The sequence below is a fragment of the Suillus discolor genome, assembly GCF_016758755.1.
Source record: "Suillus discolor strain FC423 chromosome Unknown F5147scaffold_289, whole genome shotgun sequence".
In the NCBI taxonomy this organism is placed as follows: domain Eukaryota; kingdom Fungi; phylum Basidiomycota; class Agaricomycetes; order Boletales; family Suillaceae; genus Suillus; species Suillus discolor.
The window spans coordinates 50-22564 of record NW_024541536.1 but is presented as its reverse complement, the minus strand read 5'-3'; the positions used below and the strand labels follow the sequence as shown (position 1 = coordinate 22564).

The 22515-nt window shown below is 46.9% G+C and overlaps 9 protein-coding genes across 9 annotated transcripts; 6 read left to right on the top strand and 3 right to left on the bottom strand.

Annotated features, from left to right (window-relative positions):
• On the bottom strand, positions 1-1554 carry F5147DRAFT_176683 (pyridoxal phosphate-dependent transferase). The gene is made up of 3 exons (XM_041428400.1): positions 906-1554; positions 606-857; positions 1-551 (listed from the first exon to the last, which is right to left on the bottom strand). The coding sequence occupies exons 1-3, from the start codon at positions 1431-1433 to the stop codon at positions 93-95; spliced, it is 1239 nt and encodes a 412-aa protein (XP_041284382.1). The 5' UTR covers positions 1434-1554; the 3' UTR covers positions 1-92.
• A 7-nt stretch (positions 1555-1561) lies between these two features.
• Positions 1562-2915, bottom strand: F5147DRAFT_800197 (WD40-repeat-containing domain protein; the record flags this gene model as incomplete). Its single annotated transcript, XM_041443256.1, has 5 exons — positions 1562-1810; positions 1862-2200; positions 2254-2342; positions 2398-2811; positions 2867-2915. 5 exons carry the CDS (start codon positions 2913-2915, stop codon positions 1604-1606), a joined length of 1098 nt encoding a protein of 365 aa, XP_041284381.1. The 3' UTR covers positions 1562-1603.
• Positions 2916-2994: 79 nt separating this feature from the next.
• On the top strand, positions 2995-3912 carry F5147DRAFT_733581 (uncharacterized protein). Its single transcript, XM_041439424.1, has 3 exons — positions 2995-3689; positions 3743-3811; positions 3864-3912. The coding sequence occupies exon 1, from the start codon at positions 3228-3230 to the stop codon at positions 3498-3500; it is 273 nt and encodes a 90-aa protein (XP_041284380.1). The 5' UTR covers positions 2995-3227; the 3' UTR covers positions 3501-3689; positions 3743-3811; positions 3864-3912.
• F5147DRAFT_748942 (glycoside hydrolase family 5 protein) lies at positions 3575-5195 on the top strand (the record flags this gene model as incomplete). The annotated part of the gene is made up of 9 exons (XM_041440120.1): positions 3575-3689; positions 3743-3811; positions 3864-4081; positions 4132-4229; positions 4280-4304; positions 4359-4387; positions 4583-4753; positions 4800-4975; positions 5038-5195. 9 exons carry the CDS (start codon positions 3575-3577, stop codon positions 5193-5195), a joined length of 1059 nt encoding a protein of 352 aa, XP_041284379.1.
• Positions 5196-6510: 1315 nt separating this feature from the next.
• On the top strand, positions 6511-8124 carry F5147DRAFT_660251 (glycoside hydrolase family 5 protein; the record flags this gene model as incomplete). The annotated part of the gene is made up of 11 exons (XM_041434663.1): positions 6511-6628; positions 6682-6750; positions 6800-7014; positions 7065-7162; positions 7212-7236; positions 7289-7313; positions 7377-7381; positions 7437-7456; positions 7519-7689; positions 7737-7912; positions 7967-8124. 11 exons carry the CDS (start codon positions 6511-6513, stop codon positions 8122-8124), a joined length of 1080 nt encoding a protein of 359 aa, XP_041284378.1.
• Positions 8125-8335: 211 nt separating this feature from the next.
• On the bottom strand, positions 8336-10154 carry F5147DRAFT_748941 (uncharacterized protein; the record flags this gene model as incomplete). Its single annotated transcript, XM_041440119.1, has 8 exons — positions 8336-8490; positions 8540-8873; positions 8931-8999; positions 9060-9159; positions 9216-9468; positions 9521-9792; positions 9847-10023; positions 10075-10154. 8 exons carry the CDS (start codon positions 10152-10154, stop codon positions 8336-8338), a joined length of 1440 nt encoding a protein of 479 aa, XP_041284377.1.
• A 1203-nt stretch (positions 10155-11357) lies between these two features.
• F5147DRAFT_783000 (uncharacterized protein) lies at positions 11358-14036 on the top strand (the record flags this gene model as incomplete). Its single annotated transcript, XM_041442792.1, has 8 exons — positions 11358-11685; positions 11736-11870; positions 11933-12102; positions 12155-12481; positions 12533-12875; positions 12927-13661; positions 13720-13762; positions 13814-14036. The coding sequence occupies 8 exons, from the start codon at positions 11358-11360 to the stop codon at positions 14034-14036; spliced, it is 2304 nt and encodes a 767-aa protein (XP_041284376.1).
• Positions 14037-14760: 724 nt separating this feature from the next.
• F5147DRAFT_660248 (uncharacterized protein) lies at positions 14761-15402 on the top strand (the record flags this gene model as incomplete). Its single annotated transcript, XM_041434662.1, has 3 exons — positions 14761-14845; positions 14978-15122; positions 15180-15402. The coding sequence occupies 3 exons, from the start codon at positions 14761-14763 to the stop codon at positions 15400-15402; spliced, it is 453 nt and encodes a 150-aa protein (XP_041284375.1).
• A 1254-nt stretch (positions 15403-16656) lies between these two features.
• On the top strand, positions 16657-18598 carry F5147DRAFT_733558 (glycoside hydrolase family 5 protein; the record flags this gene model as incomplete). Its single annotated transcript, XM_041439423.1, has 12 exons — positions 16657-16733; positions 16928-17107; positions 17159-17227; positions 17277-17491; positions 17542-17639; positions 17689-17713; positions 17768-17792; positions 17857-17861; positions 17917-17936; positions 17991-18161; positions 18209-18384; positions 18441-18598. The coding sequence occupies exons 2-12, from the start codon at positions 16990-16992 to the stop codon at positions 18596-18598; spliced, it is 1080 nt and encodes a 359-aa protein (XP_041284374.1). The 5' UTR covers positions 16657-16733; positions 16928-16989.
• Between the last annotated feature and the right edge of the window lie 3917 nt (positions 18599-22515).

Here is a 22515-nt window from a genome sequence, read left to right as displayed (position 1 = left end):
CGTAATCATGAAATCCGTCTGTATTTGGAGAAGTGAACCCCTCGAGAAGAGGTCGACTCATCTAAAATCTACAGGATCATAGCCCCACGCAGCTAATAGTCATTTAAAGCACTCTGCAGTTGTCGAATGAGCGTCCCGTTCTCCTCGGCAGTCCCGACAGTGATTCTCAAACATCCATAACATCCAGCTTCCTTCCCCCTGAACCTTACTACAACTCCTTTGTTCTCGGCGAGCTCCGTATAAACCGCGTTTGCCCGAGCGTTGTCAGGAAGTCTGGTTTCTTTATTGAGGATGGGGACCACCAAGAAGTTTGCATCATTGCCGCCGATAATGTCTCCTACACCGAGGGCAGAAAGACTTTCGAGAGACTTCTGCAGCTGTTTCCGTGACTCTACGAGCGTTTGACATTTTAACCGCATGTTTTGAACTGCCTCCTTGCTTAGCGCAGCAAGCGCTAACTGAGCGGACGGAGTAGAAATGTTATACGGGGCTTTTGTATTTGTGAGAACTTGAATCAATGGCGGCTGTGCAAGGGCGATACCGAGCCTAAAGGAAATTCAATGATTCAATACATGTACCAATGAAGAAGTACTCACCTAATCCGCAGCAAGTCCAAAGCTCTTGCTCAAAGTTTGCATTACACATAGATTTGCATAGTCTTTTATTAGGGATACAGCGCTGGTACCCTCGCCGGCGAAGTCGATATATGCTTCATCGACGACGACAATCCCTTTGAATGGTTCATAGTCTAATATCGCTTCGATAGCTGCCAGACTGATCAGAGTACCCGTAGGGTTTCCTGGCGAGCAGAGAAAAATAAGCTTGATAGAAGGATCGGCCAAGATGGCCGCTTTGATCTGCAAGTCGTTGGCCACTTGAGAGACCATGCAAAATGTAACACTCACATTATCAATCAGCAAGCTGAATCGACCGTGCTCCCCACCCTCTCCCTCGCTGCCACCCAATTCGAGGTTACAACGAACTATCCCGATATCATTCACTTGTGCGCAAATAGAATACATGCCATAAGTGGGCGGGGTGATTAGAATCTTCTCGTTTACGGGTACAACGCAAATTCGCATCAAGAGATCAATGACCTCGTCAGATCCGACGCCCAGGAAGACATGGTCCTTCCCAGGTAGCGATCTGAGAGATGCGATGCGAGATTTTATCCCGTCATGAGAGGGATCAGGGTATCGGTTCAAGTTTGCGTCTAGTGTCGATGAAAGCTCCTGCTGGATCTGGTTGGATGATCTTGGTATAGAGTGTCCGAGAGCATTTTCATTTGCATCGAGGAGGATTCCCTCTTGGTAGTCATCGCGTGCACATCGGTAAGGATGGAGAGCAAGGATATTTGGCCGAATGACTTTTTCGATGTCAAAATGCGCAGGTGTTATTGGAGCGGTAGAGGGGGCCAGCCCAAGGATCGCCATGGTTAAAAGGTGATATGGAAAGATAAGTGCGCTAAAGAAAAATCTACGCTGTGGACACAACTGACCGAGTCATTCTGGAGGTTCGGCAAGATCGAACATAGTATACGTAAATTATTCATTTCGTAAAGTCCGTGTCCACGCGCATAAATATTCAAATTGAGTAAACTTTCTTACATGAACGAAGCACAGTACATAGTTAATCTAAAAGGCACTACCCTCCATACTTTGACCAAGCCATCATCGCCAGCAGTGGCTAACAAATCTGAATGATTTAGGCGAGGGCACCATGAGACAGAATTGATGTCGTTGACATCGTGAGCGCCAGACATTCTCGCGAGCAGTCTCGCAGTCAGAGGATCCTTGGTATGCTGCGTTTCCTAGAAGAGCTTGTGAGCCTCGATACACCAGGAAATGAGCGTGAAACATACAGTTATTTCCCAGACATTGATTTTACCATCACCACCAGTAGTTGCGAGCCATCCAAGATTCTCGCTCGTGCCCTTCCCAACTCCCCAGCTGATCGAGTAGATACTCCTTTCATGTCCTCTCAGCTCTAATACAGATTTCCATTTATGCTCCTCTACTCTTTTCCATATCCTGATAGTAAGATCATCAGAGGACGAGGCGAGATAACTACCTTGCGGCGACCAAGAAAGGGACCAAACGGTAGACTTGTGACCAGAGAGGGTCGAGAAACAATACCAGTCTTCCGAAGGATCGTCTATGTAGAGCTTAATGGTATCGTCATACGAACCAGATGCAAGTATCTGTCCTGGATACCTGTCAGTCATGCACATTATTCCGATGGCAGGAATTTGACCTCTTCGGAAGGGTGCCATGCAACGCATTTCACGTCTTGGCTATGTTCCATGAGTACGCCCATACACTCAAAATCCGCATCGGGTTGAACTGATTGGATCGAATCATTCAGCAATGTAGTAAGGGAAAAGCAATAGATACTCACCCTCCCATATCCACACAGTTTTATCTCTGCTACAACTTGCTAGCAGCGTTCCTGAACTCGAATACCCAACGCTCTTACACTCCGTTTCATGGCCTTCTAGCAATGTCACACACTCCCAATCCCCCGCAGTCTCCCCAGGATCCTCGGAGTCCGAGACATCCTCTCGTTCCCATACACTAACATTCGAATCAAATGATCCGGCGGCGAGCGTTTTGCCTGATGGTGCCCATGCGATACTGCGTACGGTTTTCGTATGCCCTGTTGGAATAGTGCCTACGTGTGAAAAGGCCAGTGATTTACTTCCGTGATCAGATGGCCGATAGCTGTATGTTCGCACAGATTTGTCTGCGGAACATGACGCTAGCAGAGGCTTGGTGGGATTCCATGCGACCTGCCAGGCACGTTCGTCGTGCCCTGCGGTAAAACGTCGGTCAGTAAAATGAATATCGCAGTTCTATATTGGAGCTACCTGGAAGATCAGAAATGAGTTCAAGTCTGCAGGGTAGGTCGACGTCCATCTCTCCGATTGACTTGCTGACACATCCCTGGACCCATGTCTTTAGCTTACATAATAAGTGTGCTATTTGACGTGTGTTCACTTCATGATGTTCACTCAAGTCTACGTCAACTTGATAGATCAACGCGACACGTTGGGCAGAGTACTTCAGTCTTTGGGTCTTCAGCTGCCATCCTTCCCCGCGGGTCTCATACACTAAAAAAGTGGCCCGTCGTCTGACAACACTGAAGTAGAGCATCACGATTCACACCTCTGGCCCCGGCTCAGCCTGAGACCTTTGGTCTACCCCGAGCCAACTCCCGACAACGAAGCGATGTTTTGCCGCTCGCATGATATTCACGTGATCGCGTCGATTTTTATCCCAGTACTCCAAGCTTCAGGAGTCTGGAGTACCCGCAGGCCAATACTTTCCTCTACTAGGTCGTGGACTACTCACTGTCACCACGATTTAGAGATGAGGCTATTCACCATAGCATTCAACAAGTACTTGCATGCAGGACTGGCACAGACACAAACTTCGGCTACAACTGAGAACGCATCATGCGTGTCTGTTCCTGCCGAAGCATTTTACACAGCATATTTTTAACGTCCTAGCTCATACATAAGACGGTCGTTTTATCTGATGAACCGCTCAAAAATTTCATGCTTTTTTCTCGTGAAATGGCCACCAATTTTTTGTATTCCTTTGTTGTTGCGGTCAGCACCATGACGGTCGCCGTCAACGCTCAGACATTTGCGCCGCTCCAGTTTGCAGGCGTGAATATTGCAGGTTTTGGTGAGTACCATACTTGTACCGCTACTCGTCATGGCCAAACTCATGCTCCACAGACTTCGGTTGTGGTACAGATGGCACTTGCATTATCTCGGAGGTTGTCCCCCCTGTCTACCAACTATCCGGTAGGGTTTATCTTGGAGAACCCTCACACATTCTGATATATATACCTTATAGGTGTTGATGGTTTGGGCCAAATGCAACATTTTGTCAAAGATGACGGCTACAATGTGTTCCGTCTCCCTGTTGGCTGGCAATACCTCACATATAATCAGTCGACTAGTGTCTTGAACGAAACTCAGTTTTCCAACTATAACATGCTAGTGTCCGACTGTCTGAGCACTGGTGCTCACTGTGAGATCGATATTCACAATTATGCTAGGTACGATGGGGAGGTTAGTGGCCGTGTTTCTGTCATTGCAAACGATACTCAAATCGATAATAGATTATCGGTCAAGGCGGTCCCAGCAACGAGGTCTTCGCTGAGCTCTGGTATAATATTGCCTCATACTGGCAGAACGAAACGAACGTCATCTTTGGGGTGTATGTAATCGCCACTGCATTTATGGATCGCTGACTTTATTAACAATCAGTATGAACGAACCTCATGATATCCCGGTGAGTCTCTCGAAAAAAAACTTTGAAAGACCATACTGAGTTTGCTGAACCTAGAATATCACCACTTGGGCAGAGTCCGGTATGTAATCTCTTGATGGATGTTTTATGTTTTCCCCCCTGACGATATGGTTTTACGATTACAGTTCAGGCATGTGCTCATCGTTCACAGGCCTCAGATGATACTGATATTTCTGGGAAATAAGTATGCGGTTACGGCCATTCGGTCAGTATGTTTGGCTATCTGTGTCTTAATCGAAGTTCATAACTTCGCCATTCAGGGAAGCTGGTGCTACCACCCAGATGATTCTCCTCCCCGGAAACAACTATACTTCGGCGGAGACTTTTGTTTCCAGTGGGTCTGCTGAGGCCCTTGGCATGGTACGAAATCCTGACGGCACATTCACCAACCTTATTATGGACGTCCACAAATACCTCGACTACGACAACTCGTTGGTGTAATTTTTCCTTGCCAATGCCCACGCTAATACCACTTAGCGGCACCCACGCTCCTTGCGTGACCAACAACATTGAAGACTCATGGTACCCTCTGAGCACCTGGCTCCGTGCAAACGGTCGGCAGGCCCTCAACACTGAGACTGGTGGTGGAAACGTAGACTCTTGTGTTGGCTATATATCGCAGCAGATTGGCTACCAGGCTGCTCAATCTGATGGTACGTTTTCACCCATTACCTTGCCCTGCCACAAGTGACAAGTCGACTGGTATACTTTGCAGTCATCCTTGGCTACCTTGGCTGGTCGGCTGGTTCCTTCGCCACAGACTATGTTTTGTCTGAGGTGCCCTACTACAATGGCACCGGCTGGAATGACACACTGTTGGTCTCGATGGCCATGTCGCCGATGACCAACATGCTCGTTGCATCCGTGTTATAAAATTGATTGATGTAGGACATTTTACCTAGATACACTTCCTGTAATAATGACCTGGCTTAAGCCATTTACTGTCCCCATGCCAGCGTAAAGTGATTGATTGATGATTCTTATAGCAATTAACTCCGCGATCATTTTTCCTACTAATTTACATCCTGCGGCGATGTCTATGATGCGGATCGTCAAATAAAGTTTCTAATCTAATCAATGTAAGTACCGAGCACTGGGCAGGCTGACCCCAGCTTATTTGCTTACATAAGTACCTGCCCCAGCAACGCGGCCCGGGCAGCCCCAATACTTAGCGTTCACTCGCGAGCCCATACGACGGATCCAAATTCACGCTGCGCGAGGTCCAGCGAAGTCAGATATTCGTGCTTGCCCAACAGGCACAACTTGAAGGTAGGGCTGTCGTATTGGATACCACCTAGAATCTCATATCCTTTCTTGAATTCAGTCTCAGGCGCAAAACCAACACCTGGTGGTTTCAACTCCAGGGTTGCGCCTCTGCAAGACATATATGATATTCCCCGCTCAGTTTTTGTCTCCATGGGAGCGTCCATGGTGGCGCTAGCGACCTCGTCTTGACCAGAGAGCAATATACATCTTAATAAAGACAGCAATATCGACAAACAAGCGGCGCTGTCGTAGATGATCGATCACTATAGCGGACCGACCATTCACCGAAAGTACAATATCGCCAACATTTACTCAAGTTGTCGTTCTGCAGTGATCCTCAGCCCGGATCTGAACTGTACGCTGGGCACAACCACCGCCGACACACGGAATTTTCCAATTTATCTCTATGGTAAGTGTCGTGGCTGATATCGGAGGGATACAACTTGATCGGAGCCCCACACAGAATTGCGTGCAGAGACTATCCAGTCAGACGAGTAGCCACACGGAGCCAGCTCAGCTGTTAATAATTGGCCAGAGCCCACTACCCCAGCGTGTAAAGCTTAAGTAAATGTTCACTATGATCGCAAGCATTATATTCACGTGATGGTATTGATGTGCTCGTCTTTCATCGCAGTAGTCTTAGGGACCGCTGGCAAATATCTGTTCTCTCTCTTAAGCCATGACTGCCGTCGTCATTATTTAGAGATGAGTCTTCTCATTACCATGGGGTCAGTATATTTTCATGATTTAGAGATGTTTCTTGTCATCACCATAGGCGAAATCCGATCACGACTGAAACCACATGCGTGTCTGTTCCTAGCAAAGCTTTCTACACGCCATAATTAACCTTTCAACTCATGCATAAAAGACAGCCATATTATCGGATGAGCACTCAGTGGATCCCCTGTTCTTTTCGCGTGAAATGGCCATCAAGTTTCTGTATTCCTTTATCGCTGCTGCTGTCAGCACCACAGCAGTCCTCGTCAACGCCAAGGCATCTGCGCCGCTCCGGTTCGCAGGTGTGAATATTGCAGGCTTTGGTGAGTGCCATACTATCACCGTTACTTGTCATGTCTAGACTCCTGTTCCACAGACTTCGGTTGTGGTACAGATGGCACTTGCGTTGCTTCAGGCGCTGTTCCCCCTATTCACAAACTATCCGGTAGGGTTTATCTTGGAGTGCTTTCTCACCACTCTAACATTCCCACTAGGTATTGATGGCTTGGGCCAAATGCAACATTTTGTCAAAGACGGCTACAATGTGTTCCGTCTCCCTGTTGGTTGGCAGTATCTCACTAATGACAAGATGACTGGCGTCTTGGATGCGACTCAGTTTGCCAAATATAACACGCTGGTGTCCGACTGTCTGAGCACTGGTGCTTACTGTGAGATTGATATCCACAATTACGCCAGGTACAATGGCCAGGTTAGCGACTGTGCTTCTGTCATTGCCAACGATACTTAATCCGATAATAGATCATCGGTCAAGGCGGTCCAAGCAACAAAATCTTCGCTGAGCTCTGGTCCAACATTGCCTCACACTGGAAAAACGAGACGAAAGTCATCTTTGGAGTGTATGTGATGGCTGCTGCAAGTAGAGACTGCTGACTTATTGACAATCAGCATGAACGAACCTCATGATATCCCGGTGAGTCTCGGAAAAAAACTTCAAGAGATCATACTGAGATTGCTGAACCTAGAATATCACCGCTTGGGCGGCGTCCGGTATGATATCTCTTGTTGATGTTTTCTGTTTTAACCTCTGACAATATGGTTTCATGGTTACAGTTCAGGTATGCGTCCCTTGTTCGCAGGCTTCAAATGATACTAAAAATTCTTGGGAACTAGAGTGCAGTGACAGCCATCCGGTCAGTGGCATGTTCGACAATTTTGCGGGGTGTATTAATTAAAAAATGTATTCGGTGTCCAGGAAAGCTGGCGCTAAAACTCAGATGATTCTCCTCCCCGGGACAGACTATACTTCTGCGAAGACTTTCGTATCCAGTGGTTCTGCTGATGCCCTTGCCAAGGTGAAGAACCCCGACGGCACATTCACCAACCTCATCATGGACGTCCACAGGTATCTCGACTACGACGGCTCGTCAGTAAAATAATCCTTTTGTCTATGCCTATGCTAATATCACTCAGTGGCACCAACGCTGAGTGCGTGACCAACGGCATTGATGACTCATGGACCCCTCTGGCCACCTGGCTCCGTGCAAACGGTCGGAAGGCCTTCAATACGGAGACTGGCGGTGGGAACGTAGAATCTTGTGTGAAATATGTATCGCAGGAGATCGCCTACCAGGCTTCTCAATCTGATGGTACGTGTTTTACACCTTACTGTGCCTTGACACAAATCGATGTCCTATCTGTAGTTATCCTCGGCTACATTGGGTGGGCGGCTGGCTCGTTCGCCACAAACTATGTGCTTTCTCAGGTGCCTTCCTACAGCGGCACCGGCTGGAATGACACGCTCTTGGTCTCGATGGCCATGTCGCCCAAAATTAATAAGCTCATTGCAACCGTAGCATAAAATTGGTGTGGAGTATTTTACGGCCTAGACTATGGAAAGCCTAACGTCCGTGCTCTCAAATCAGTGTCACGCATCCATTTAAGGGCATAGGACCCTGTACACCGCTGGAGATACGTTTTATCGCCCCACGCTGATGTGGTTCGGAATGCAAACAAGTGTGCGTCTGAATTGTACAAGAAATCTAACTAGTATACTGAGATGAATGAGACAATTACCATTCGTCTGCGGAACCATCATCATCTTCACAATCTGAGAACTCCGAGACAACTAAGCCAGCATCATCCAGTTCAAAGACTTCCTCCACTCCTGTCAATTCCGGTTCATCATCACGTTCAAAACTGTCCAATTGACGATGGTGTTCGGTATCTGAAAAATGTCATGTTTCCAACATGGAGCATGATAAACGGCAACTTACCCATGCCGAGTCCTCCATTCACACCCCCCATATAATATGCGTCGTTGGATGGAGGTAAGTCCTTGTAATTGTCCAAAAGCGGGACAACTTCTTCATCTTCGCTGCTGTCTAGGAGCTCAATCTGTGGTGGCAGCTCATCAGCGTGCTGCAATAGGTCCAACAGCTGGAGATAAATATCCCAAGCTGATTGTCGTGTAACTGCTGGGCGACCCAGTTGATCATAGAGTTGCGCAATGTATTCCCCAAATGCCTGAGGGACCAGATCAAATACTTGATGTGAAGGCTTGATGTAGGCACTTCGTACATGGCCTAGGGCCTCTCGTTCGAGTTTGATCTGTACATGGGATTGCTATTAGAATACTGTTGACAGTAGTGATGCATTAGTACGAACCTTGAAATCTAAGGCCCCAAAGTCTTCAGCTGCCTCGTAGATGAGATTGGGGACGCCATGTGGGAGAATCTGGATGAAAACATAAATGACGTGAGATTCAATAATACAATGGTATTACAGAAAACGTACCTTATTGCGGTCACGCCGTTTTGCAGAGTTGTTGATGCGATCTCGATAAGCATTTAGCTCCTGCTGGAGCCACGGAATAAAGACCCAACGGAAAACTAGTCTGAAATGAATATTTGAGCTGCTAATGATGAGACAAAGCCCGAAAACATGACTTACACTTGAACAGTGTTGTTAGTATTATACCAGCCTGTGTTGACGCCGTGATCCAGTAGACTTTCGAAGCCTGGGGTGAAACGACGCCGCAGTTGAGACCAGGTGATCTCCGGCATGACATTCTTCTTGTTGCGCATCCAGCGATGTTGGAGCGTGCCGTGCAAATCCGGGTCATGCCATTGTCGTAACATCGTGTGAGCATTGGCAATGCCAAAGTTTTCAGAACCTGGGTCACTTTGTGTGACCATAGGCATATCTATGAAATGAGTCAGGCTCATGGGTGTCATGAATAATATGTATTAACTTACGGCCAAGTTCTTCAATTGTGTCAAGATAATAGCTAAGAATCAACTGTGGATTTCTGTTAGAATGCCAGACTCTGATCCACATAATGCGGCCAGAGAATGGTTCAATACCCGTGTGCAGCCCCAGACCAAACTTGAGCCATTTATCATGCTGGTCGACTGCAAACAAATCATTTACACCCGCGGCCCAGAATCGCCTTCTTCGAAGGCGACGTGCCTTACGCTCGCGGACAAGGCCAGGTTCAAACCTAGCAAAATATGATACTAGGACACTCCTAAGATGAAAAAGAGTCAGCGAACTGATGCAGTACAGTCAGCACAGATATCACCTAGCCACGCTCATATCCTTCTCATGAAACAGCAAACTTGCCATTTCACGTGCACCCGCATTTGGATAGATTGCACGTAACTCGATCATTGCATTGCGAATCGACTCAACAGTATGAGCTTGCTGGCGGGTCCGGTGAAGGCCCATTGCTTGGCGGATTTCGAGAAATTTGGTACGTCTAGTGTTCAACATTACATTATGGGTGAGGAATAATAACCCTGTGACTTACCCGATGCCATAGCGACTTGTGTCGATGTGCTTCTGCAGCTCAAGGACAATCTGACGGTCTGTCTGGCGTGCTTTCCACATGCGCAGAATATGTGGTGCAATTAGCTCCAGCGGAGCTGCATGAAGATCAGAACACTGGGAGGAAAGTTATAGTGAAAGCTCACGAGTGGGTTTCCATTGGTTCGGCATGGAATAATCACAATGGCTGTGTAGGTGTTGATATTTATAATCTGACTGAGCTGCAGGACTCATATTGAATGAGTGGTGTTCTGCTTGCCAGGAACACCGATCGGTGATAGCACATCATCATCCTTACGTACCTTTACGTGTTGATGGGCTATGCAGCTGGTAGCTGATGGCCTTGCGTACTTTTACATGTTGATATCCTTGCGTACCTTTACGTGTTGATGGGCTATGCAACTGGCAGCCAGTGATAATGACTCAAATTGGTTTGTAAGAGGTACGCAAACAGTGATACTCATCCTCTGATAGGTCTTGCTCAGTTTGAGTTCACCACGCAGCTGCCAATCCTCATGCTCAAACTGTTAAGTGGGTAAGTCATTTGCTGGACTGGCAAACACTCCGACTCGCATATCATCCCCCTTTGTCTTGCCCATCTGTAGAGAATCGCATACTCGGACCGGGGACTGGGTAAGTCATTTACTTCAAATCCAGAATTGCCTCCTTGACTAACACCAACTTCACGCTCAAACTGTTAAGTGGGTAAGTCATTTGCTGGACTGGCAAACACTCCGACTCGCATATCATCCCCCTTTGTCTTGCCCATCTGTAGAGAATCACATACTCGGACCGGGGACTGGGTAAGTCATTTACTTCAAATCCAGAATTGCCTCCTTGACTAACACCAACTTCACGCTCAAACTGTTAAGTGGGTAAGTCATTTGCTGGACTGGCAAACACTCCGACTCGCATATCATCCCCCTTTGTCTTGCCCATCTGTAGAGAGTCGCATACTCGGACCGGGGACTGGGAAATTCAGGCTTGTTCCAAGTAGCCCTATCAAGTAAGTACACCTAGCTTGCCATCATTTCTTTCCAAGGCTCGTGGGCTGATGTGCAGCCACTTCTAGCTCCTCAATAAGAGTGTTAAGCAAGATTCACAGTTACATTCTGGCGACTCATGTCATCCGCAAACCTCCCGATGTGTTCTCCACATGTGTTACAGTCATGTATGACCTTGTTCCGGCGCTCATGTATGACCTTGTAAACCTCCTGATGACATATATATTGAAGGTGATGAATTGGCAGCAGATTATTACAGACCATGATGGCAGAGTACGAGATCATTTCTCAATTCACCGAGGACGCCTATGCCAAAGAGGATCGCATCTGTGACCGTCCTGTTTGCAGGGCCAAGATCAGGAAAGGTGACCCATGTTTCTATGTGGCTACCATCGAGCCAGGACAACCTGGGCGTAATGTGTGTGCCCCCTGCTACTCGCATTACAAGAAGAACCCAGCGACCTCAGTGAGACCCACCCGCCGAACCGAGCAGCTGCGTCCATTTGCCAGTGCACAGGGTTCAAATAACGACCGGGTCGCTCCTGATATGCGTGCAATTCAACAGTCGGTGAATGCAGCACAACGGAAATGTGAGTATATTATACGTTCGGAGTCCCTCTGCTAATTCACACAACAACAGTAACGATCAACCCTCCACCTGTGGTGGCAATGCCTCGTCGCACTGCAGGGCCAGACATCATGATACCTACATCATGGCAAGGCTCGTCATGGCAAGGCTCATCACAGTCAACTGGTCCACCATGGCCTGGGCAAGGTTAGATGATTCTCTCTTGTTTAGTGCGTTGTGACCCTTCCACTCATCTCTGATTCTGTCAGGTTCATCAAACGGTCCAATTGGATACTCATCTCAACACGCACTATATGCTACTGAGCGTGAACGCTGGGCCAAGATATCTTATGCCACACCTCCGGCAGAGACCATCTTAATCGAAATTAGTGCAGTTCATGAAGGTGGAGGTCGCAAAAAACGCGGGGTTCCCATTGGGGTATGTATGCGCTATATTATTGAACTTGGTGGTGACTGACATCTTTGCTTAGAATATATGTGAGGGAAAGAAGGGCATTGATGCACAGATTGATGCGCCAGGGCTGATTGAGCTCGCATTGGACACTATTGTGCCCAAGTTGCAGATTTTTGGTGGTGGATTTCTCTGGCGGGTGAATGAGTTTATAGTGCGAGATTCTGCATGGGTGGATCTTTCCAATCACCGACGGTCGGTTGCTTACTTCTACGATCAATGTCAGCAGCTGTCCCGCAAAGGCTCAAAGACAACAACATTCAAATCAAGACAGTTCGCACTAATGGTCATTGTTCCTGAGACTCAGTGGATTGAATATGAGAACTGGCGGGAAGATGCTGAAATGGTATGTGTTTACCTCACCTGTTTGCCAAACTAACATTATTTCACTATTTAGAATGCTGCTCGTATTGGTCAACGTCCTGCTTGCAAAGTTATCACCCCCCAAGTCCCCTCTTCAGTACAATCCTCAGTGGACTTGGAGAGTGAGCTTGGTACAGCGCAAACCAATGATGGTGCCACCACCTCTGACAACGTCCGAAGCAATATTTTGCCTACGACCACTGTCACTACCTCCACCAAGCGATCCCATCAACACACTCACAGCTCTAGCAGCTTTGATATTCCGTCTCCTCCTCGAAAGAGAGATGTCGCACCTGCAGCTCTCTGTTCTCCTGATCGTGACCGACTGAAGGAAGTTTTGAGGATTGGCGGAGGCACTAACTTAGACATGAAGCAAGGTATGTTCATTATACTTATGGCGCTAGCAGCAGGACTTATTTGACTTTTAGTCTTTGGGCGACAGAGTGAGAGGATCCACTTCTACCTAGTCCCTTCTCGCCCCATAACAGACCTCTTACTGGACAAGTACCATTCCTTTTCCGTGGACACTGCTGAGTGGTCCATGGGTGAGCTGATTGTCGATACATCACCTCAAGGCCTGATTGGAGTCGGAGGCTTCAAAACTGCTCACACAGGATGGCTCACGCTGATGGCCCCGCCAAAGATAGGCCCCGGTTCTGTTGCGCACGATAAGATTGTTGTTAAACGACCCTACCATAAGGTATTCGCGACACCCACCACCACGACGGGACCATACAAGATTGCCCGTTATTCACTCGTTGATGAACTATCCAGGCTCTTCAAGGAGGCCAACGTTTTGTACTGGGCGAAGTCCTTGTTAAAGCTAACCTACGACTTCATTGATCGTTGTGTTGCATCTTCATCTGAACCACCCCCATTCCCAATTCCACGAGTTCGTTTTGTAGAAGGTGGGCTCGCACTGGCTTATTTTCAGGGTGATAGAAAACCTGGAGGCAAGACTGGGTCCACACGTGCCGTCTTTCTTCTCGAAGAGTTCATCGACAGCGATGGAGAAGACTTCGTCAAATTCATTCACAATATGGACGCCAACCCTTTGATTGATTATGACAAGTACGGCTATGACTTGGCGGTGTTCTTTTCATTCACGCAGCACATACAATATGCCAAGACCGGTAAATTGGCATTTATATCTGATTATCAAGGTGCGTGAACAATGTACCAGTGTGCGCTCTGAGACTGACACAATACCTTTAAAATTAGGGAGTACAACGCTGCTGACGGACCCTCAAATCCTGACACATCCGTGAGTTGCTTGAGTGTTGGGCTTCTTATGTTGATCTGACACATCAGATAGATCCGTCAGTGATGGCCACCTTGATATTTTCGGGGATGGAAACATCGAGACGACTGTGAGTCAGTTTGAGAAGGAGCATATTTGCAACAAGTACTGCAAATGGCCGGCATTTGGGCTAGAGGTTTATACGAGTGGGGAAGAAGAAGATGAGCTAGAGGCTTGCGCAGATGGAGAAGATGGGCCAGAGGCTTATGCAGATGGTGAAGAAGAACGTGAAAATTAGAAATTTCTTCTTGGAACTGGGACTTGATACTTTCTTCTTGGAAACAAACACGTAGCCGTCGTATATGTCTCGCTTGATATCAATACTCAGTACTGTGATATGGTAGTTATAGCGTGAAACGATTGATTGGTTTTGGTGGTTACATGGCGCGAAGGTGGCTGTGCCATGGAAGATCACACCACCAAAATTGAGGTTTCGACATTTGCCCGATAACAAAAGTAAGACCAAGTATAGTAAACTGGAGTTGTGTACATCGATATGCACACATCGACGTCAAGCCATTGAAAAGCATTGCGATGTGATAGTCCGATCAAAACGTCGTACTGGTACAAAACTTCAACAAGTACAAATAGAAAACGGATCCGTTTATATGTGATTGCTGAATAAACAAAAAAAAGATGGCGGGTGCACGGTGTCCCAATTATGTGACTGCCTTATTTGGAGCATGTCACATCAAGTAACAGAGCACGGACGTTAGGCTTTCCATACTAGACATTTTCTGTAATGGTGACCGGGTTTAAGGAACGTCTGAGACGTCATCCTGTTTAATATTCCCCGTGTTAGTGTGATGTGATTGATTAATGATTAATTAATAGTTCTGCATTGTTCAACGTTCAAGCTTAAGTTCAGCTGCTGGTATTCTCTTTACATCTTGCGTCTGAAATACGCACCATTCTAAATCACACATTCTCAATGTGATCAATGCAATACGTCGACTGCAGACATGTTCAGAACACTCAAACCACTGGATGTTGGACACAAAGCGCTGAGGTCTACACACCTACCTCTCCCTACGATTTGGGAGAACCGTGTCTGACTTCCTTCCGTCCATTGCACTTGGCCATTTTATTGTTCTATCATCAGAAACGTGCGATAGTCTCGAAAATGTCATTCGCCGACTGATCGGCTTTGGCTCTTGCGTAGCTGACTCTTATTGACAGGATACATGGCGAACAAGACCAACATTGTCACGAACTACTCTCATTATTTGAAGGCCATCGTGTTGTCCTACGGCATCCTCCTGGACGGCTGGCCGACGAGCATTCCATTCACATCTCTTTGGAACATCCATATCGTCTCCGATATGTGAGCCCTTTGCAACGCGTTATAAGTGGGCACCTGTGCGTGGAAGACCCTGTCAAGGTCAGAGCTCGACAACTACAAGACAGATGTAGAAAGGCGACAGGTAGCAGACGAAGTCATTGGCAAACCTCGTAAGAAGCGCTCGGATGCAAGCACGTCACAAAAACGCAAGAACACAGAAAGGGGACTCGAAGGCAAAGAAAATGAATTTCCGGCTAGAAGTCCAGGCAGCGAAGGCGTGCATCAGAAAGGCAGTGTAAGAGCCCGAGATTACCGAAGATAGTGATGAAGGGCAATCTACTGATGATGACGAAGACTAGGGTCATCTCTATGTTCTACTAGTGTTTAGACCTTATGCCAATGCAATACGAGTTACTCATTGTTTAAATGTCTGATTTCGCCTCTATTGGCTGTAATGTTCTGAAGTGAGAACGGGCTGCTCGTCGTTGGGCCCAGCGAGCGCGATATGCGGGCTATTGCTACCGACGGGCGGTAGCATTATTAGTAGATACGGCGGGTCTTGCCAAAATGTCACGCGCTCACTGCACCTAGTGATTTCTCACAAGTCCCAGGCAGTGAACCTAGCTTGGAGATACTACAACCCCTTCGTCTTAGTAATATGGAGGTATCAAGGGTTACGTGGGAGTCACAGGTGCCTCGTCTCGACCAGAGAGCAATGTGCATCTTAACAAAGATAGCAATATCGATGTAGTATATCACCATAGCGGACCGACCACTCACCGAAAGTACAACAACGACAACGTGTACTCGCGTTGTCATTCTGTCGTAGTCACGGCTACCTGAAGTGAAAACAGGTGTCAAATTCTTTTACCTCAAATATGCGTGCCAAGACCTAAAAGCCATGGGAGAAGCCAGTGCCCTGCAAATAATGTCCGCAGAAGGTCCCAAAAACTAGAGATGCACATGCTACCTCAGCCAAACCTGACATCAGAACAGGTACCAGCATGAACCGATACTGCCCTGAACACGACCTGATCCCCAAAGACGGCTTCTAATAATGCATAAAGTAGTTCCGAGGCTCATGCATTATGCGTCCAGATATCACCTGCATCCCCCCACCAAAAGTTGATGCGATATGCATTATGAACAAGTGTAAATGCCGTAGGTCCGTGCGCCATATCGGGGGAATTTACAACTTTATCAGTGCCCCATCATGATGCAGAATTGCGTGGAGTCGATGAAGTCGAAACGCGGAACTTGAAGCTTGAATTAATGGGATTAGCTGACCGAAGCAAAAGATAGCGCGAGGTAACGTTTTGGCAAGACCGCCGGAAAAAAACCGACTAGCCAGGCTTAGTCAGCACATACAGCCATCCACCACACCAGAGTCCACTATCCCAGCCTTTGAAGCATAAGCAAACATATTCACTATGATGGAAAGCATAGAACCTACAGATATTCACGTGGTTGCGTTGATCTACTCGTATTTCATCGCGGTAGTCTTGGAGACCGCTGGCAAACTTTGTCTGTTTTTTCTTACGCCCTGACTAGTCTGCTGCTGTCATTATTCAGAGTCTTAGAGATGAGTCTTCTCATTACCATGGGGTCAGCATATTTTCATGCGTTAGAGATGACTCTTCTCATCACCATAGGGTCTCATAGGGTCAACTCAGTATCTTCGTGATCTGGAGATCCCGTCACCATGATAGCATTGCCGCCGCGGCTAGGGTCAGCTCAAAATTGCATAGTTTCATGCAGAACTCGCGCGAACTTCGGTCACGGCTGAGAATAATCATGCGTATCTGTTCCTGCCAAAGCTTTCATAATTAATGTTTCAATTCATACATAAAGACAACCACATTATCGGATGAACACTCACTAGATTTCCTGTTTCTTTTCACTGCGTGAAATGGCCATCAAGCTTTTACATTCCTTTGTCGCTGCCGTTCTCAGCACCACAACAGTCCTTGTTAACGCACAGACATCTGCGCCGCTCCAGTTCGCAGGTGTGAATATTGCAGGTTTTGGTGAGTGCAATACTACCACCGTTACTTGTCATGCCTAGACACCTGTTCCAGATTTCGGTTGTAGCACAGATGGCACTTGCAGTGCTTCAGGTGCTATTCCCCCTATTCAACAATTATCCGGTATGGTTTATTTTGGAGCGCTTTCTCACAACTCTAACATACCCGTTAGGTATTGATGGCGTGGGCCAAATGCAACACTTTTTCGATGACGGCTACAATGTGTTCCGTCTTCCTGTTGGTTGGCAGTATCTCACCAATGACCAAATGACTGGTGTCTTGGATGAGACTCAGTTTGCCAACTATAACACGCTGGTGTCCGACTGTCTGAACATTGGCGCTTACTGTATAATTGATATCCACAATTACGCCAGGTACAATGGGCAGGTCAGTGACCGTATTTATGTTATCGTCAACAATGCTTAATCTGATAATAGGTTATCGGTCAAGGCGGTCCAAGCAACGAAGTCTTCGCTGAGCTCTGGTCCAATATTGCCTCGTACTGGAAGAACGAGACGAAAGTCATCTTTGGGGTGTATGTGATGGCCGTTACAAGTATGGACTACTGACTTATTGACAATCAGCATGAACGAACCTCATGATATCCCGGTGAGTTTCTCGAAAAAATCTTCAAGAGACCATGCTGAGATTGCCGAAACCTAGAATATCAGCACTTGGGCAGAGTCCGGTATGATATCTCTTGATGGACGTTCTTTTTTTTGACCTCTGACAATATGCTTTTACGATTACAGTTCAGGTATGTGCTCCTTGTTCGCAGGTTCAAGATGATACTGAGAACTCTTGGGAACTAGAGTGCAGTTACAGCCATTCGGTCAGCATGTTCGACTATTTCTGCGGAGTATCTTAATTAATATTCTGTTTTCAGGGAAGCTGGCGCTAGCACTCAGATGATTCTCCTCCCTGGGACAGACTATACTTCTGCGAAGAATTTTGTATCCAGTGGTTCTGCTGATGCCCTTGGCGAGGTGAAGAACCCTGACGGCACATTCACCAACCTCATTATGGACGTCCACAGGTACCTCGACTCCGATGGCTCGTCAGTAAAATCGTTCCCTTATCTATGTCTCCGCTAATATCACTTAGTGGCACCAACGCTGAGTGCGTGACCAACGGCATCGATGACTCATGGACCCCTCTGGCCACCTGGCTCCGTGCAAACGGTCGGAAGGCCCTCAATACGGAGATTGGTGGTGGGAACGTAGAATCTTGCGTTAGCTACGTATCGCAGGCGATCAGCTACCAAGCTTCTCAATCTGATGGTACGTGTTTCACTCCTTACTGTGCCCTGACACAAATCGACATGTCTTATCTGTAGTTATCCTCGGCTACATTGGGTGGGCGGCTGGCTCCTTCGCCACAAGCTATGTGCTTTCTCAGGTGCCTTCATATAGCGGAAACGGCTGGAATGACACGCTCTTGGTCTCGATGACCATGTCGCCCAAAACTAATAAGTTCGTTGTAACTGTAGCATGAGGGCGTAGAGTGTTTTACCTAGACACTTTCTGTCGTAATGACCGGGTTTGAGGAATGTCTGGAACGTCACCCGTTTACTATCCCCATGCCAATGTGAAGTGATTAATTGATAATTTGTCAACAGTTCTGCATGCTCATTGTTTAGCTACAGTATTCTTTTTACTACATCCTCCGTCTGTGATACGCACCGGCTATCAACTAAGTCACACATTTTTCAATTTGATCAAGGTAATACATCAACTGTAGGCATCGAACACTCAAACGATTGGATGTTAGACACAAAGCGTCGAGGGCCAGATACCTACTTCTCCCCACGACTGGGGAGAACCATGTCTGACTTCCTTCCGGTCGTCGCATCTTGTTTCATTATCCGGCACATGCGTTGTGCCAGTTTCAATGTCAGATCGTATTGACCCTTAGGTTAGTTCCATTCGTACCTCCTTCTGCCCTGATCTTACGCTTTAGCTGCTTCAAGTCATGATCCGTATTGTAGCCTTTGACGGGCATCGTTATTTATCTGCTATCACTGATCAGCTACTCGATTGGTTCTATATATTTGTGCTAAGATATGCCCTATGAGATATACTGCGAGAAACTTGAGTTGTTTGATTCATAGGAATCAATGTCTGCAAACTATAGACTCCGGATCCCATGAGGAGTTTGTGACTATTATTATAATGTGGCAACATTGTAGCTATATACACTGGGGGAAAAAAGAGATTATACGAAATGAGAATGTGGCGCGAACCTCGAGATTCGCACCAAATGTTTGTGACATTCTAATCAGGTTACGAAGAAATGAATATGCGAAGAGAATGATCACATATTTACTATATATTTATCGTATTCTGATCATGTTCTGGAGGACATTCTCATTTGTTATAATCTCGAAGGTCCGTTTGACCACAGCGGGTGCACGCGCATATATACATGCAGCTTTATTCAGATTGTATGATATTGGATAAGCGCTAGCTGCGCACGCACGAACTCACAAAGTGAATGTCATTAATAGATAGTTCTACATGTACATATGTACTACACAGGCTACAGCTCGACCAGCGCGATATCCTCCGGCCTCAAGCCAACACCCATGTCCGACGCACCATATGCGGCAACTAATAGTACTACGTACGTAGCTAACACCCATAATCGACAACGTCGATGTTAACATTGTGGTGTGAAGACAAGGAGGGACACGTACTAGGGTAAAGGGTTTTAACTTTAAATTCCGCATTCAAGTCCAGCTGCACATAAGAACATGGTGAGAATGGCATGAGGATATGAGAATATGTACCATATTATCATTTCGCGGTTATGTAGTTAAAATGTAGTGATAATCTAAGTAGAATCTAAAGTTCGTGTGACATTTCCACCGGTCCATAATCTCTTTTTTTCCCCAGTGATAGCATCCTGGCCACCAATTGCAAGGGATGTTAGCATCCCGTCGAACACTGTCATTTTGATTTTTCTCCTATTTATATTTGGTAATTTATAGTAAGCTACTACGTCAAGCACCCAACATGTCGGAAATGTAGTAAGACTAATTACGAGTCTAAAGTTCGGACCGTCTAATTCACGCTGAATAGCCAGTGAGGCCTTGAGGTGCCGACCTCGGACCCATGAATGTGCCATGGCAGAACCTACTCCGCTAACAAACGTATTCCCGACTCCCACGATAAGTGGGGTAGGGTTCTGTCCGCAGCAAACATGCTGATGATCTGTGAGCCGGCTGACTGCAAAAATAAAAGGCATTTCCGAATGTAAAACACCAATCCATTACCGACCTTGGTACGAGAATGGGACGACCTTTGTACTGGTAAACGTTTGATAGCCTCAGATGAAAAGTCGATAGAAAGGCCACACAGGCGGCGGACCAAGGCATCAAGACCTCACGAAGGTCGAGAAAATGCTGCAAGATCGCCAACATTAGCGTCTCTCGTGCGGCGAACACTACTACCGGAGAGGCAGCGCAGAGGACCAGAAGGGGGTACATCAAATCGCTCAAATGTTCTGCAATTACGGCAGGGCTGTGGCGGAAACAAGCAGGGAAATGATCCATGAATGCAATAACAGATGTCACCACATCAGAACATCGGTCAGGAACCAATCGATGCAGCACAGCACAGCGTGTATAATTGGATGCTTGAAAGACAAGAGACGATGACACGGACACCTCGTTGTGAGTTACCACAATCGACTCTCTGTCAACCACACACAACCTGCAAACGGTTTAGTGTACGAACAACAACGGCCGCGGTGCTCAACCAAAGATCACGAAAGCCGAGAACATGAGTTTTCAGAGGATTCGAAGCACAACAGATGGCATTCAGGGTAATAAAGTGCACCATAATAAGTCGGGTAATTTGAGGTAGAATGGGTACTAACCGCATGCGGTGGACAACAATACTTGTCCGGCGTGCATACGATGGGCACGGGACTTTACACACGAATATCGCACACTGCGGGAAAGGATAAGCCAATGCACACAGAAGAACAGAACAAAGAGCCTACGAGTAAGCAGTGTAGAATACAATAGCGACAATACTCAACAGCGTGTAGTGATCATTGGAAAATGATCAAGCATTGAGGGACGAACAACGGGAAGTTCAAAAGCCGACCGTACATACTAGTCAATTGAGGAAAATTGGCGTCACGTACGGTCAGAGAGAAGTGCACGAGTGGGACCTTTTTTACAGAGCAGGAAATCTCAGGGCAATGGGTTGGCCCCTAGGACAATGTTGCAGGTCTTGAAAGCTTGAAGCTTGACATATTGCAAATTAATATTGAGTGCTGAGCGCAACGACGAGTGCTTCGAAAAATGACATTGACAGGAAACACAAAGAGGAAGTTTAGGCGGAGTCGGGAACCGGTGCGTCAGCGGCGCGATCTGTACCCGTGAATCAATCGATCACGTTCACAATCACTTTTCCCTCGGTAAGTACTAGTGACTCTGAGACATCTCCATGATGGTAGCGTCCAGCGAATCCACCACTGTTGGCTGTCACCGTTCTTGCACCGCCGTGGTGTTGATCAGGCTATCTAAATCAACCCCAGTGACATCCTCATGGTCCTTGGTCGCCTACAAGCAGTGACTGCACTGGTACCCGTTTTCACTCTACCAGATGTCGTTAATTCACATCCCGAAGGTGGACCAGTGACCACACCTGCCATGCAACCTCAAGCGCTAAGACACCTACCATGCCTGTCAACATATCAAAAATGGAAAATCCATCCGTATGGTCTTCAGCGACACCACCATCTGTCCTGACCCGACGGCTGAACACGTCTTTTTGGAGTCGCAGACCAAGATGTCGGAACACCTTCACCCTTGATGACGTATGGAAGGATGGACTCGGTAATAACCGCGCAGAGCAGACGTAGTACACTTGATGGTGCGTCCCTTGTCATGAAAATGTTTCTCATCTTCACAATTACTCGTGTCTAGCCTCTATTGCCCAGTACCTTTCCCATCCGACTTCAAGCGCTACCTTGTCGTATCCACACCATATCTACGCCTCACGACGCTGTCAATGACTCGATACGTCGGCGTCATTTCATATCATTTTGGTTTTCTATCCGATATCTTCCCCTTCGTTCAGACAATAAAGTTATGTTCAACTACGAGATGATAATACAATGCTGTGATTCCCTTCTGGATGATTTGTCTCTTCTCAATTCACTGCGGTCTATCAGACTTTGATGTACAAGGCTGCGTGCTGTCCCGAGGAGCACCGACAATGTTGTCAGTCGGCATGCCCGTCCGCTTCAGCATTAAAGCATACCGAGCCAGTTCTCGAAGTTTCTTGATTGAAAATAAGAGTGAACAGCAATTATTGGACGAGCGCAAGCCTAAATCTACAATGTACATAGCACAAAACAGGACGCGATATAACGAAATACGAAAAACGGGTGTTGAA